Consider the following 16,785-nt stretch of genomic DNA (forward strand, 5'->3'; position numbering starts at 1 on the left):
TAACGATAACTATTTTAGCCTGAAGCGGAAGATCAATAACAGTCTTCCCTTCTTTCAGCAGACAATCCGGCCACCAACCTGCAAATTTGCAAGAAGCAAGAAATGGTTACTACTACTACTCTATTGAAGTGCAGCCAATATCATATACGGATTATTTAATGATTAATCAATAAGCGTACTCCTTGAGTGCCTCAGCATTGGCCATTGGCGGACAATGAGCATCTTCATACCTTCCTGTATCCGTACTCATTGGTGAAATAGTCTTAGTAAGGAGTTCTTTTCCCAGCTTTGCCAGGTGCTCAAGGTGTTTCGGGTACGATTGGTCCATTGACATCTCTTCGCTATCCAACCTGGTGAGGTTTATGGTCTAATGTTTTGGGTTGAATGTTATATATATCAGTATGATAGGTTGAATAGGGATGACACATCATTGGAGGGATCGAACCCGAAATACCTCCAGCACCTGGCAGAGCTGGGAAAAGAACTGCTTATTAAGAATGTTACCAAGATGAGTACGGACACAGGAAGGTAGAAAGATGCTGAAAGCCCTCCAATGACCAAGGATGAGGCACTAAAGGAGTACGTTTGTTGATCAATTTTTGAATAATTATATATGTATCGGATATTGGATGTTCTTTAGTATATATAGTAGTAGTAGTGATGTTTAATTTCTTGATTCTTGTAAATTAAATTGCAGTTTGGCTGCCAGATTTTTGGCTGAAAAAAGGAGTCGCGAAGAAAAAGATGGCTAGCAGCCGTGCATCCCCATGCAAGCACTTTCTGGCTAATAAAGATGGAAACTTTAACCATATACCGAAGCATATATATCCATCAAATAGCAGCAAAAACACTTGGGCCATGGCTGATGAGTACCGTCTAGCTCAACTATGGTCACAAAGAATAATGTTGTGCTTGTAATAACTGTTCTGAATCTGATTCATGTACTGCTGAATAATAGTACTCCAGTTTCTTTCTTCTTTGGGTTGAAATTTGAAACTGGATCACATTTTCATATTGCATCTTGCATTTCAACTTCTCCCCGTTGCTGGAATCAGGCAAAGTACGTACACCCCATAAATTGCTATCTGTTAAGTTAAGACTACTATCTTGTTATCTTACATTTCAGAATTTGCTATATCAGGGCTGGATGTAAATTGCTCGCCTCAAAAAAATGTCTAGCATGGAAAATAGTCTACGGGAAATAATTACTTTCTTCATGATTTTTTAATGTTTGAGCAATTTGTCACGAATGTTGTCTCAATACAAAACCCTGGCCATCATTTTTTTCAATATGTCTGCTCAAAAACAACAGCCATAGCCCGTAAGGATGTATTAGGCATTAGTTTGAGCTCGAACTGATCCACCGATTGAGGAGCTTGCAAGCTTGAGTCGAGCTACTCATTTAGCTTCGCTCCTAGTACTCATCCAATTCAATATTATGTAGTTCTTCAGCTTATTAGGTTAAGAGGATTTGACAGCCAATTTCTTTTTTGTCAAACAAATTAAAGTTTCTCCATCTATAAAATAAAAATTTCCTCCTATCCAAAACACGTATTTAAGGCATAATCATCCGCCAAAAAGACTTGTCAAAAATTGGGGATTAAGAAGGAAGGTGGAATAGATGATGTGAAAATTTAGTGGCCACATATGCTGTTTGAATTGATTATCTTTTGAATTATAGGTGTCAGACGTTAGAATTTAGAAGGAGAATAATGTCATGGATATTTTAGGATCTGGCCAATGAAAATGTAAATTGTCAAAGGCTAGATGTGGCTTTAGCAACTTTTTTAACAAGCAGCAGCACCATATTGACTTAGACAGAGAGATTTGAAGAAAATTTGGATACCAATGATTCTTTAGCTGTTAACTTTAGTCTAATGGTCAAGATTAAAATCTCAAAATAAGTAATTTTTTTTTTTATTTAAAACACGCACTGCATATGGAATTTCAAGAATCATCATAGAAAATTTAAATCTTATTTTTTGGAGTCCCAGTCCATAGTCACCCTTATTTCCTATTCACTTTAGTGCCAAAAATAGCTCTCTATAGCCAAAGTATGATTTAAGGATTAGACACTGATTCTGCTACGTAATTAACTAGACAGATTGGGAAAATAATAGCATTACAAGAAAGATTAGCCATACAATCATCGAGTACCTTTGAAACAATATACAAAGAAGTGGATCCTTCTCAAAAAATTAACAACAATGCTTAAGCTAGAACCAGAAAAACTTGGTCGAATTGACCCGGTCGAGTAACCGAAGGAAGTTAGTAAAATATGCATAGGCATGACAATTTGTAATCGGAATTTTGAAAGGTTATAGATATACTATAACTCGCTCGATTCTTAATTTTGTATCGTCAAGAATGTTAGAGATACAGAAAAATATATACAAATCAAGGGGGTGGATATACATTTAAAACAGAGGGATAATTAAAGAATAAAAAAGAAAGACCTAGAAAAGTAATAGACAAGAGTTGTCGATTAAGCTCTCAGGGGATAGTCTAGCTGTAAAGCGGATTCTTAGGCTGAATGAGGTTTTGGATTCGTATCTTTTTCTAAACTTGAAACCCCCCTATCAAATCTGGGTGTGTCGAGAGAGGCTGCGTCGTATCCCCTGATTTAGTGTGTCGGCTCATGTCCTAAGTGGTCCGAGTCGGGGCATGTTTCGAATAACTGAATTAAAAAAAAAGAGTTGTTTATTAATTTCAAAGTTAACACCGCATTTGTCACAAATCTATTTTCCTTGGCAATTGTAGCATGCCATTAGCAAACCAAAGCATATAAACCAAGGAATGAAAAACATAAAACACTTGGGCCCAGGCAAAAATTGTTGGTCACGAACTTTAAAGTCTGATGCTTTTTTATTTTCTTAATGGGCTGGACTGGGCTTTATCTAATAGTGCCGATCAATATGGACAGTGGATTCCCAGTTGGGCCCAGAGCATATGGACCTACGCGGGAAAAATAGCCGTTTGGCGGGCAACGACCGAATTTCTGTTTAATCCCTGCAATTTGAGTGCGGGGAGAGGCAGGAAAGCAGTTCTTGGGAGCTCCTGAGATATGACAAATTCCTATCAGACAAGTTTTTTCTTTGTTTCTTCATCTTAAATTGTTTCAAGCATGAATGAAGTTGTCTGGATTTGTACTTTTTCTTTCATTTGATTCTTTCTCAGAATCTTGCTTTATTCGTGCTTTGGTTTGTTTCTTTCAAGTGTTACCGCTTCTTTAATTGTTCTGTGAATCTTTTTTTTTTCTTTTTAATTTCTTGCTTCGATGATATTTGAATCCTATTCTTATCTGTTTGATATATTGTGTAAAAAGGATGGTTGTGTCTTGTATCAGAAACCCTGTGATAGGCCTTTTCTTTTTCTTTATTGGAAGTATTCTTAGTAGTTTTTCTTTCTTTTTGTTCCATTTTGCTGGAAGAAAAATCATAGACAGATTAAGGAAAGTGACGATTGCTTCTCCACCCGTTTGGCCATTAGTGGTTTTCCATTTTTTCTTGTGATTTTTGAGCAGGGGTGTCTTTCTTTTTCTTGCATGTTTTATTAGGCGACTGTGACACATCATAAACATACACAGGTAAACTTGAGTAAATGGGATGTGAGCAGCTTGGCCCCTTCGATGGGGGAATAAAATCAGACAAAGTAGGCAATTGATTTCATTTATGCTAATTATTAGATGGACCTTGTAGGGCTACGAAATTGTATAGGCTTCAAGTTAATGTAGATAAAGAGTTCAACTGTTGCTTCTTGATGCATGCAGCTTGCTATTCCAATTGTCTGCTGAGAAAAAGAATTGCCAAGGCAGACTGCTTGTCTTCCATGCTAATACTATCAACCAATTAAGGACACTACATTTTCTACCAGATAAAGGTGGAAAATCCAGCTTGATTGCCGGATAAGCATCATCAACTGAGTAATGAATTAGATATTGCAAGATCAGAAGAGGCTCTTTTGCTTGGTGTCTTGCTTGATAGATGTTTTTATGAATGAGTGCTTCTCCAGTATACAAATATCAATGGTGCTTTATAATCTGTCTTGGTTGTTGTATTGCTACTACAATTTCATGGAGGTCTCCATCCTTTTGCCTTGCTATGTATAGCCCAAGGGAACTACAAGAACTATATCTACCTTGTCCTTAAATTCATCCTTTGCTTGGCTTCTACTTTGTTCCATCTTTTTTACCTTTCAATTTTTTTTCATTCCTAGCTTCCTACTTTTACAATTCTCTGCTCTTTTCTGTTCCCATGCTTTGCTTCTTGCTTTTATCATTTTTTCCTAGCTTCCTACTTTTACAATTACCTGCTTTTATCTGTTCCCATGCTTTGCTTCTTGCTTTTATCATTTTTCCTAGCTTCCTACTTTTACAATTATCTGCTTTTATCTGTTCCCATGCTTTGCTTCTTGCTTTTATCATTTTCCATTTTCCATACTAAATGCATCAATAGGACTTCTCCCATTTTTCCTATATAAGAGGCAAAGTTACCCTGATATAACTCATCAAGCTACCTAGTACCACAGTCGCTATCCAGAAAGCAATCAGTCATCATGGCAAGTGGTAAGCTATAGACATTCACACATGGTCATACTCATGCCTGGGTTTTTATTTCTGCAACCTATAGTGTTAATCAATGTAGAGGAATAGAATGACAGCATAAATTGGATGTTACATATGCTGTAACAATTATTAGTTGCATCAAGAATTCAAAATGTATGGTGCAGAATTTACTCTCAAGTAATTGCCAAATCATCAGGTGATCTCATGAATGTACATTGCTAGAAGACCACTCCATGCTGCCTATGTTTGCTGTTTGCTATAGTTGTTGTGCCGAATGTACACAAAGTCTGCATATGTTAATTTTTTGCTCTAGTTCAAACAGAGTGAAGAATGTGGTTCACTTTACAAAAAAAAAAAAAAAAGCAATTACAGTTGATTAGTATTTTGTTACATTCTTGTATGCATTTAATGTGTTATTGCAGTCACAATTTTAAGCATCGATGGAGGAGGTGTGAGAGGGGTTATTCCTGCAACCATCCTGGCATTTCTTGAAGATGAGCTCAAGGTAGTTTGTCTATCTCAGTTCTCTCATGCACAATTGTATCATAATCCCCTGCTTGAGACATGTTGAATGTGTTGGCTATTAATTTGTTTTCTTAATTTCAGAACCTTGATGGACCAGAAGCTAGGATTGCAGACTATTTTGACATCATTGCAGGGACAAGCACAGGAGGCCTTATAAGTGCAATGCTCACCACGCCTGATGGTGATGATCCTGAGAAACGCAAACCCCTGTTTACTGCCCAAGAAGTTGTTGACTTTTATTTAAAGGAGAGTCAGTATATCTTCCCCAAAGAACGAGAGGCACCAACAAAACTTGCAGCAAAACCTTTGTACTATAACAACTACTCATATACATAAACATGAATCATTATTAATTAATTAAATAAGAATGAGTATAGAATTACTTAGTTATCTTGCCAATTAATTGCTGTTGCAGGAATGATGAAGATATGAGTGGAAATATATCAATAATCACCCTGCTATTTCAATGGTTCAGCTTTGCAGTAGAAAAGCTTGGTCTCCCTACATTCTTATTGAATTACCTTACTCGTTTTGAGAAAGCATTCTTGCTTCCCAAATATGATGGAAAGTATCTGCGTAGCAAAATCATGGGTCTGATGGGAGTGAAGCAGCTCACTGACACAATCACCAATGTTGTCATCCCAGCTTATGATGTCCTCCGCTTCCAACCATTTGTTTTCTCCTCCAGGCAGGCAAAACGTGATGAGTCTTGGAATTTTAATCTCTCTGATGCTTGCATAAGTACATCTGCAGCTCCAACCTATCTCCCTCCACATCCCTTTACTAATGGCCTCAACAAGTTTTGCATGGTTGATGGTGGTTTGGCAGCCAATAATCCGGTAAGTTTATACTATCCAGTACTGCTTGGTGTTGCCTTTTAATAACTAAAAGGATACTAGCTGCAGAACTTGAATGTTAACAACTGGTGTCTGGTGGCTTATTTCTTTCTGCCTATGACCATTAATTTTTTTGTTTAAAGACTCTGCTAGCTATACGTGATGCGGTAGTGAATCAGAAGAAAAGAGTTATCAGTCCTGATGGAAGCCTCGACTTCTCCAAGTTTATAGTTCTTTCACTAGGAACTGGAGCCTCGGGTGACAAAAGTGTTGATGTTACGGATCCTGACGACTGGGGAATATTAGCCTGGTTAGGTGCACCATCTTTCTCCTCCACCCCCATTATTGATGCTCTCAGGAGTGCCAATGATGAAATGATTGACGTCTATATGTCCTTAGTAATTAAAGCTTTGGGAATCACACCAATCAAAAACTATCTTCGGATCCAGGTATGTGAAATTTATCAGTGCCAATCACTTGCCTATTTATGATCCGTGCCTCTACTGCTTGAGCCATTTGCTATTTCTGATAGTTCACTGGACGTTTAACACTGAGTGATATTTTTGCACTTTCAATGAGTAGCTTGTCAATTCTCATTTAGTAAAAGTTCATGTTAAAGTCTTACATGGTAGTATGATTTGCAAATACGAGCAACTTGAGTTCAATTTTCATACATGCTAGTTGTCTACCATCCCCTTCCCCCAAACCCCCCAACCAAAACCAATAAAAAGAAAAGAAGAGCATTAGCTGATTTGTGCTCCAAATGGATTGATTTCTCAAAATGTGCTTATCCGCTACATTTATCTAATGTTTTGTATTGAATTATCCTATAAGTATCCTGGTCTGGATAAGAACGATATGGCATTCGACGAATCCGACCCGAAGCACCTTCAGCACCTGAAAGAGTTGGGAAAAGAGCTGCTCAATAAGAATGTCACCACGATGAATATAGACAAAGAAGAGTATGAACCTGTTGACGGGCAGCCGATGACCAATGCTGAGGCACTCAAGGAGTATGTTTTATGATATATCATATTTTTTTGTATCTGCTGGATTAGAGCACTCATCTAACAAACATATTCAGCAAGTACATAAAAGGCTACTCCCCAGTTTGTAGTAATAATAATTTCTTTCTTCTTGTATATTGCAGCTTGGCAGCCCGATTGTCTGCTGAAAGAAAGAGTTGCCAGGGAGATGCCGTTGCCAATTTATGGATCAAGAGTGATGATGATGATGATGATGATTATCCTTGATTGATGGAGCAATATATAGCTAGCAGGCATGCAGTTCTATGCACATTGTTCAAATAAAGATGGAAGCTTCAGCTGTATTAGCATCCATGGCGTGGAGTATGATGAGTACAAGAAGTCTTAAATAAAGAGCAAAAACACTTATCTCATAGCTGATGAGTACTGTTTTGCTCGATTAGTGTCATAAACAAATAATTTTGTGCCTGTAATAAGTATTTGGATTGTACAAGTATTTGCACTGCTGAAATAAGTGTTTGTTTCACATAGTATTGATATGCGCATCTTATTGAAAGTTTAACGGAAAGCTAAAATTACTTTTCGTTCTCCAACAACCAATAATTTATTTCTACATACAGAAAATATTACATATTTCACACCAGTGACCTATACTCATCTCCTTTCACAACAGACATCAACCTTGCGCCAAATTGCTCAATTCACTCAAACTTGCTCAGGCTAAATTTTACATTTGAAGAGGAGGCAAAAAAAAAGGTGGGGAAAGAACACACATAAATATGAGAAATATGAAGTCTCTATCACCTAGAGCTAGCAACACAGTTTCACATAACAATCTCTGGCTTCAAGATGCTTGATTTAATCTCTTTGTGGGGCAAAACTACACCGCCGTTGCTGTAGATTTCATCACAAACATGAACATCTTCTCCCAAAATGGTCATGTTCTCCACACGAGCCCACTCCCCAACTGTCGAGTGCCAGCCAATGATACTGCTTGAGATGCAGGCATGTTTCTTGATGCGAACTCCATGCATTACCGTGCAGCGTGAGAGTCTAACACCTGCCTCAACCACACATCCACGGCCAATTGCAACATCAGGTCCAATCAAGCAACCCTCTCCTATTTTGGCACTCTCATGCACAAGAACATTTCCAACAATATGAGTTCCAGAAGCCAATTTTGAGGCATCTTTCTTCCTCAAGTAATCCAGATACAATCGCAGGCCACTGATGTAATCCCTCGGCTGCCCAATGTCCATCCAGAACCCAGGCAAAACCATAGCATAAAGCATTTTCTCTGCTGCAATTTTTGGGAACACTTCTTTCTCAATTGAAGTGGGCCTTAATTCAATTCGATCAAGAACAGAAGGGTTCAGAAGGTAAATGCCAGCATTAATTTTGTTGCCAACAAATAGTTTTGGCTTCTCCACAAACCTCTCCACCTGTCCAGTCGATTCTTCCAAGACAACAACCCCATATTTTGAAGGTTCATCCACCTGTGTGGTTCATTGAACTCAGAAATCAGAAAATCCAATGGCGATCCAGACATGCAAAGCCAGGAAAAGTTTAAGTAGCAGAACTTTACCTTAGTTACCACAATGGAAGCCTCACCCCCATGCGATTTGTGGAATTCAATCATCTCTTTGAGTGGATATTCACTGATAACATCACTGTTCAGAACAAAAAATGGCTCGCCAGAACCATCTGCCAGCTTGTCCCTAGCCAAAGCAAGGGGGCCTGCAGTTCCAAGTGGCTCAGTCTCTTGTGAGCATGTGATCTTGATCCCAAGCTTTGCCTCGAAGTCTTTCAGGAAATTCAGCATCACCTATGACAATAAGTCTCGTTCAGTTTAGTGCTTCCTTAGTAAATGTATCATAAAATTCACAAATGACAGAGGCCTTCTAGTATTTTACTTCTGGCTGGTAATTGATTGCAAGAACCACTTCAGTCACTCCGATAGCCTTAAGAGCCTCAATCTGAAATCACCAAAACTGACATGATTAACATGCAGGCCTACACTAACTTATAAATCTGCATTGTGAACATGCAGCACTTGCATGCATAGACAGCAGTTGTGTTTGATATCTGAACAAAGAGTTTGAAATCACATGTTCTACATCTGATCACAGAAACCAGGATATGATGTAGCATGCTCAGGCTTCAAAACAGCCAAATCAGAGTGAAACCTGAAATATACTTGACGGCTTTGAAGCGGAACTGATGCTGGAAGTTTATATGCATCAACATAATCAACAACAATATGAATGCAAAAACGAATTTGCAAGTGACATACCTGATGCAAGATCATTGGTTTATTAGCAAAATCCACTAGTGGCTTAGGGACACTTAATGTCAGTGGCCTCAAACGAGTGCCAAAGCCTCCAACAAGAATAAGTGCCTTCATCCTGAAATGATATGCTCCTGGTTATCGTATTATGTGAACAGAGAACTATGCAAGGAAGAGAAGAAAAACTCATTCAAAAGTGAATCCACTCCCATCCATATATATCAATGCCAAAGAAGAGAAGCATGCACGAGCAAAGAACTGCATATTGACATGTGTATACAAAAAGCAATATCAAATTTCTCATTCTGACCTCCAAGATTAAAGTTGTCGGTACTTCACAACAGTTTATATGCCAAGATTGACAGGAAAGAATTCTTGTTCCATTAGGCTCTCGTATTTACATTTTCATTAAGGCTTTTCACAAACATCTTATATGCACGCAAACAACTATCCTTTGTTTGATTAATTTCGAATTAAAGCTAAACCAAAAATTGTAACACAGTGCATTTACAATACTAATACAAACTAACAACATAAAAGGGGGAAAAATTAGCAGTGAAATTTAAATGCACAGAAAGGTTAAAAAAGCGAAAGCAAAAGTGGCCTGAATAAGAATATTCCACGAGTAAATAAGGGGAAAGAACGAAGAAAAAATAGCAAAATTTGGCAGTGAAATACCTCTGAGCCTTTTCTCGTTTGAGGAAGCAGAAAATTTGAGAAACAGAGGCAAGAGATAAGAAACAATAATATCCAACTACACCACAGCCCACAGGAATAATGATGTAAGAAAGACTATAATGTATCCTCACGCAAATAGAAGTCGACGGAAAATCAGTGCTTTCCACAGAAATGCTCCTCTAACTTGCTACTAGACCAGAAATTCAGTTCACTTGGCAAGAAAAAGATGAAGATTTACGGACTGATCACTTGCCGACGAAGATATGAGCTGATCTGGGATTCTGGGTTGGGTAAAAATAATTGACACCGAAAATGATTGCATTAAAAAATAAAAAAATGATTCTGTTGGGTCGATTCCTTGCTGACGTCAGCGCCGGAAAACGACGTCGAATATTAAGAACCACGAAATATTATTAATGTAAAGAGCAACAGGCTGATTACTGGTCCTCATTTGTTCAATTAATGACGTGCAATGTGCTTTGTATATGTGTAGTTTAGTTCCCCTACAAGGTACTAATAATCTTGGTATGTTTTGGAAAAGGGGAAACAACATTAAGCTAAGCCGTTTGAAAGAATTATTAATGTTTTACTCTTTCCTCTTTTTCCTTTATCGTATTTAGGGATAATTTCACAAACCTCCCCTGAGGTTTTTGACACTTGCACTGAGATCCCTCCAGGTTTTAAAAATTTCACCTAGCTCCCTTGCTTTTCAAATTTGGTAACAATTCAGTCCAATTAGGATTAAAATATTACTATCATGATAGAGATGACATTTTATATTTCATGAATACCCTCTTCCTCCCTATATTAGTACAAGATTGCCTGTTAATAAAAAGGTAGAGATGATTATGGGTATTTTATTCTGAATCATTTAATTTATGTTAAATACATAAATATTTGCAAATAAAATTCAAAAGCCGTTACACAAATATTTTTACGAAAGGAAAACTAGTATGTTTTGTATTTAATATAAATGAAGTATTTGAAAGTAGAAAAAAAAATTGTTCATAACATACTAGTTCTTTACGAATTTCTTCCATTATATGAATAAAGTACTAGTTATTTATGAGCATTTTACTTTGAATAATTTAATTTATATTAAATACATAAATGTTTATAAGTGAAATTCAAAAAGCGTTACACTAATATTATTACGAAAGGAAAACTAGTAGGTTTTTATTAACAAGCAATCTTGTACTAATATAGGGAGGAAGAGGGTATTCATGGAATATAAATGTCATCTCTATCATGATAGTAATATTTTAATCCTAATTGGACTGAATTGTTACCAAATTTGAAAAGCAAGGGAGCTAGGTGAAAATTTTAAAACCTAGAGGGGTCTCAGTGCAAGTGTCAGAAACCTCAAGGGAGGTTTGTGAAATTATCCCTAGTATTTATAGTATTACTACTTTTTTTTTGTCTTTAAAATTAACAAAGCCTAAAACTAGAAACTATTCAAAAATAACACACGGTAGTTTAGTGTTTTTGATCTTTTTTTTTGTCAATCGTCACTTTATTTATATAATTTTACTCTATTCCAATTTAAGGGGAAGACCAACTAGACCTACAGGGAGTCAATGGAGAGTGAATCACTATCGGATCATACGAGTACACTACACACCATCTGAATTTTTTAGAGAACCCTTGACCTCTCACCGTATCATGCCTTAAGGACTTGGTAGTGGCCACCAGCCCAAAGGCTGGTGGTTAGTTTAGTGTTTTTGATCGTTTAACCAAAGTTTGGAGCTTTTAGCCTGAGCTTGGAAGTCTCTGTTTCGATTGCTGAATTTTTCAAAAATTAGTTTTTCAGATATTATTAAAATTTTTAAAAAGTACTCTAAAAAGTAGTTTAAATTTTTTTAATGTTTAAAAAATATCTCAAAATATATTTTAAAAACTCTTTTACTCTTAAATATTCCAAAATATTTTCTAAAAATATTTCAAAATATACTATAAAAAAATCTGCTATAGTAATTTTTTTTTCAAAAATATCCCAAAAAATAGCTAATCCAAATGCACCCCCATATTTTAAGTCAAAATATACCAATTTTTTTTTTGCATACATAATTAATTGCAACGGATCAAATCTACGTATTTATTGATTTATTGATTTTTAGATATTTAATATGGCCCAGCCGTCCTCATGCTAATCCTGAATTCCCAGCTTTCCTTCCCACAAGAACACCTCCATTTTTGTGTTTATTGAGACCCAAAATACAGCGTAGAAAACTTGAGGGATGGAGATTCACAATCACAGACAGACGCTAAAAAACAGACTAACAAAATGCATGACATTTCATTTCACGTCTGCTTTGAATGAAGAACAAGTCAATTACCCTCCTCCATATTCCTAGAGCAAAGCGGGTTTTTTTTTTTTTACTTTTTTTATGCCCACCAGACGCAATTTATCAAGCCGCTGGTTGGTTTTGGTTTGCACCAATTCAATATGCTACGTTCCTATCTCTGGTTGTGTAAAACGTTCGGTATTTTTTTTTTCCAATTATATATCGTTTTATTAGATAACCTTGAAGTCAATGTCTTGGGCTTTAAAGAAGTAGAGAAAAATATTACTAGAAATTAGGTACAAGTTAATTGTAATTATTCAAAGTTTCTAGTAAAGGCAAATTGGCATTTTAAATGATAATGATCATGATGGTTTATAGTCTGACGCCATGAACAGGATGCAAGTCAATAACTCCTTGGTAAATTTTGATTTTTCCCTTTCGGGCACGATTCAATTAAGCTAGATAATCTTTATTACTCCCTCCGTCCCACTTTGATAATTCTGTTTCTTTTTTCACACAGTTTAAGAAAAAATAGTTAACTTTGTTGGAAAAGTAAATTTAGATTGCTATTTTCCTAAAATACCCTCACATTAAATATGGTACAACTTTATGGGAACTTGAATTGATTGTAAAAAAAGAATCAACTCTCATTAAATGGAGTAGGTTTATAGTAATAACTACTTACATTGAATAAGGGTATTTTAGGAAAATTAAAATATAACTACATTCTTTAATTGGAAAGTGGACTACAATTTGGGACAGATGAAAAAGAAATACAGAACTATCAAAGTGGGACGGAGGAAGTATTTTTTTAATCCCTTTTGATTTTCTCTTTTCTTTTTAAAGGAGCTCTATATATATATATATATATATATATACTAGGCCTGGTGCCCCGCGAGTTTCGCGGGGTGTCCATTGTTGATTGTTTAATGATAATGTAGGTTATAATTTTAGAGAAAAGTTTTTTTTTTAATTTTGGTTTTTGGTTGTATATTTTTGAATTTTTTAGTTTTTGAAATATTATTGAAGTAATATTTTTGGAATATAGTTAATGGAAGGTAATGGAAAGTGGTATAATTAATTTGTATTTATTAAATAGCTATGGATTTTTTGTTGATAAGTGTTTTATGGTAGTTACATTTGTGTTATGTTATTTAATTTAAAAATGGAAGAACTTTAAGTTAATAATTCAATTATTAACGAATATTATTTAAGGAGTATTTTTTAAATAGAGAGAAATTATGTTATATTGTGAAAAATAATTGGTTGGAGTAAAATATATTTTGGAAAAAGTGGAGATATATAAAATGGGTAATAAATAGGATATAAAAATATATTTATATGTTTATGTAGCGAAAATAAGTCTGTGTTTGTATTATAGAATTAAAGTTGTGTTTTTAGAGAATAAATATTTTTGTTAATATATACATTGTGGAAGATAAATTATATATAAAGGGTATAGAATTAATTATAACTATTTTTTGAATAGAAAGAAATTATTGGATATTTTTAGAAAATGGTTGGTGAAGTGAATGGAAGTTAAAGATAGATTGGTATAGTTGATTTATATTTATTGGATGTGTGTGAAGTTTTTGTTGATATATATATATTTTTGAGAAAATGAAATTTTTTTGATATATATATTTTGGGTGAGAAAATGTATGTTATGATTGTTTGATGTTGTTTATATTATTTGTTTTTTTGTTTATATATGTGTGGTTATTATTGTAAATATTTAGAGTGGGCGGTAATGGTAAAATTTTGTGAAGTTGTGTAATGAGAGGAATTTCATAGTTGGTGGTAAATTTTTTATTTCATTACATAAATGATGGATAATTTAGGGGAATATAACTGTTATGTCTCATAAGCTGTAATGAACATTTGTTGATCAGGATTGTTGGATGAAGTCTCTGTCAAAGAGGTTGATAGAATAATTGTTTTCGTTGAGCAGGGTAAACAATAGTTATTAAACCCGGCCCGGAGAGGAACCCGGTGAAAGAGGTGGGTCAACGGGTTACTGGTTCAACCAGTGGGTGAATGGTGCAACCGGTGGGTCACTACATATATTTAAATATTATGTTTTATAATTTTTGATATGGTTAAAACTATAATAAACTATGTTATAGTAAGGGTTAATCGCACTTTATCCCCTTTAAGTATGGGTCATTTCTTACTTTACCCCCCAACGTTTGTTTTTCTTCAGTTTATCCCAAATACTAACAGTCAACTCTAACGGAGATTAACAGAATAATGAAAAGACAGTAATATCCTTAAGAAAATAATGAACAACCCAAAATACCCATATGTCAAAACAAATTTCCAAAATTGTCCTGGAACAATGGAGGAGGAAATTTCCCTCCATCGGGCACATGGGACAAGAAAAGGGAAACCAGAAGACAAAAGGTTTCCTTCCTCTTTGTCATTGTCGGTCAAGTCTCTCTCCCCTCTATCAGCCTCTTTCTTCTTCTGTATTCCTAGCAAAACCTCCAAAACCTCCATTAAAGAACATGAAACGACACCAGAAATAGAAACGGCACCTGCTTGGCGGGTCGGACCCAGGTGCAATTGACCCATCGGTGGTGAAATCTCAATTGGGAAGGAGGAAAGTGAAGTTCGTCGGGTGGATTGGGAAAGGTGACGACGAACCTCAGAAGAGAGGGGGACTGGGGCTGCTTGTGGTGGTAGTGGCGGTCGGCGTCGTGGTGCTGAAGAAGAAAAGCGGTGACGACACCAGTTCACCAGCCGTCCCTATAGTAGGCATCGACGACGTCGCCTAGGTCGAAATAGGGTTCAGAAGAAAGAGGGTCAGGAGGAAGCACAGGGCGGAGGAATTCGGCATTGACGTACTCGCGGAGAGGGACGTTGGAGCCCTCCTCGACGACGAGGGTATGGTACTGGACGTAGGCCTTACTATTGGAGTGGAATTTGAATTTGCGCTTCTTGGCAGAAGAAGCAGAGAAGGAAAAAGAAGAAGCATATAATTTTTTGAATTTTATGTTTGTGAGAAAGCTTCTTGCACGTTTACTGGCTGATGCTTAGGTTAGTTTGAAACATCTGTGATTTCCTAATGGATAATTTCCTCCTCTGTAATTTTTTGCTCATATTCTGCTTTGCTCTGTTGGATTAGTACTCGTGGGTCTGCTAGAATAATCCAAACTGTTTCTAAAGGCTTTGAACTGTCATGTTAGCCTGAGGATTAGTTAAAGTTCACAGTATATTAGATAGCAGATTCACTCTGCTGTTCTTTGAAATCAAACTTTTTATGTTTATTCAAAAAGTGATAGTCTGAATCTTTGGAAGAAAAAAATCTCTTTTAAGGAGGAAAAAGTGCTAAGCAACTTTTTAAGTGTTCAACTGATGAAATTGAAAGAGTGAGGGTAACTAGGTGCTGGAGGAAGGAAATACTTAAGAGACTGTGAAAGTGACAATTCAACAGAAATATTATCAATTAGAAAACCATGCACCACCTTGAACTGCTGATGAAAAATGCACACATCCAACTCAAAAATCAATTTGCAATAACTACGGAGCCCTATTAACTACCCAATGGCAATTTCGGCATCTTGAAGTTTTTAACGTGCAATTGTTGACGGATGGGATAAACTGAGGAAAAACAAACGTTGTGGGGTAAAGTGAGAAATGACCTATACTTAAAGGGGATAAAGTGCGATTAACCCTTATAGTAAATACTCAGTTAGTCCAATTTATTATAGAATCATTAATTCTTATAAGAATTAACAAAACCTAAATTTAATTAGTAATCCACCAAACTTCAAGTATAAAATTTTATCTAAGTGTAATTATCTAGTTTATTTTTGAATTTTAAGCACAAAAGGTTATTAAGAATAATATTTGTTTTTAAAATGAATTGTGTAATATGTTATTTTTTAAATCCATTTCATAATTTATAGAATTTAGAGAATAATAAAATTTTATTAAAAGATTCCAAACAAATATTGTTTTGAAGAAATAAAATAAGAATAAAAATCTAATATATAATATAGAAGGAGTGAATAAGCACCAAGTGAACTGCTAGGCTAGTGGTGAGTGCGCGTAGCTTTTATGCTTGAAGTCGGAGGTTCAAATCAGCATTGGACCAGCCCGGTTTCATGGCCGGTTCACCGGGTTGACCGGTTGAACCACCTTCTGTTATCTGCCAACCTTCTGTTATCTGCATTCCTTGTAGCGAACACAATTTTAAAGAGTCTATTAGCTCATTGATATGAAAAATTAATCATGGTTGTTAGCTCATTAATATTTATGTAATCATGAAGTCATTTATTTATTGATTAATGAATATATTACCCAAAATCAACAAATAGTACATGGGCTTCTGTGTTATGGAGAAAAAACACAATTTTAAAGAGTAATTTTAAACAGTCTATTAGATCATTGATGTCAAAAATTACTAACACTTGTTAGCTCATTATATTTATCTAATCATGAAGTAATTTATTTATTGATTAATGAATATCTTATTCAAAGTCAACGAATAGTACATGAGCTTATGTGTTACAGAAATTTAAATTACAATAAGGTGACTCGAGGCATTATTTTTTACAAAATCAATATGTTTGTTAATATATATATTTTGAGTAATTAATTTATTGATTAATGAATATCA

General features: G+C 35.5%; 2 protein-coding genes across 4 annotated transcripts; one reads left to right on the forward strand and one right to left on the reverse strand.

Moving 5' to 3' along the window:
* The first annotated feature begins 4,462 nt into the window (after positions 1-4,462).
* On the forward strand, positions 4,463-7,444 carry LOC113772211 (patatin-like protein 3). Its single transcript, XM_027316796.1, has 7 exons — positions 4,463-4,564; positions 4,987-5,069; positions 5,171-5,397; positions 5,505-5,928; positions 6,069-6,374; positions 6,760-6,938; positions 7,076-7,444. Exons 1-7 carry the CDS (start codon positions 4,555-4,557, stop codon positions 7,176-7,178), a joined length of 1,332 nt encoding a protein of 443 aa, XP_027172597.1. The 5' UTR covers positions 4,463-4,554; the 3' UTR covers positions 7,179-7,444.
* A 31-nt stretch (positions 7,445-7,475) lies between these two features.
* Positions 7,476-10,176, reverse strand: LOC113772212 (mannose-1-phosphate guanylyltransferase 1-like). 3 transcript variants are annotated; one of them, XM_027316798.1, is made up of 6 exons: positions 9,971-10,176; positions 9,877-9,940; positions 9,205-9,316; positions 8,825-8,887; positions 8,497-8,736; positions 7,476-8,407 (listed from the first exon to the last, which is right to left on the reverse strand). In XM_027316798.1, the coding sequence occupies exons 3-6, from the start codon at positions 9,313-9,315 to the stop codon at positions 7,736-7,738; spliced, it is 1,086 nt and encodes a 361-aa protein (XP_027172599.1). In that variant the 5' UTR covers position 9,316; positions 9,877-9,940; positions 9,971-10,176; the 3' UTR covers positions 7,476-7,735. The 3 variants fall into 3 exon arrangements, with proteins under 3 accessions (XP_027172599.1, XP_027172601.1, XP_027172598.1); XM_027316800.1 differs by lacking the exon at positions 9,877-9,940 and having other exon boundaries at positions 10,008-10,176; XM_027316797.1 differs by having other exon boundaries at positions 9,877-10,176.
* Between the last annotated feature and the right edge of the window lie 6,609 nt (positions 10,177-16,785).

The sequence above is a fragment of the Coffea eugenioides genome, chromosome 5, assembly GCF_003713205.1.
Source record: "Coffea eugenioides isolate CCC68of chromosome 5, Ceug_1.0, whole genome shotgun sequence".
In the NCBI taxonomy this organism is placed as follows: domain Eukaryota; kingdom Viridiplantae; phylum Streptophyta; class Magnoliopsida; order Gentianales; family Rubiaceae; genus Coffea; species Coffea eugenioides.

Bases quoted from the DNA above. Each gene is read 5' to 3' on its own strand.
- LOC113772211 (XM_027316796.1), top strand. The intron at 5,398-5,504 runs GTACTATAACAA...TTGCTGTTGCAG, and splicing joins AAACTTGCAGCAAAACCTTT to GAATGATGAAGATATGAGTG. The intron at 5,929-6,068 runs GTAAGTTTATAC...TTTTGTTTAAAG, and splicing joins GTTTGGCAGCCAATAATCCG to ACTCTGCTAGCTATACGTGA.
- LOC113772212 (XM_027316800.1), bottom strand. From the start codon at position 9,315: ATGAAGGCACTTATTCTTGTTGGAGGCTTTGGCACTCGTTTGAGGCCA. The intron at 8,888-9,204 runs GTATGTCACTTG...TGGTGATTTCAG, and splicing joins AACCAATGATCTTGCATCAG to ATTGAGGCTCTTAAGGCTAT. The intron at 8,408-8,496 runs GTAAAGTTCTGC...TGAACCACACAG, and splicing joins CTTCCATTGTGGTAACTAAG to GTGGATGAACCTTCAAAATA.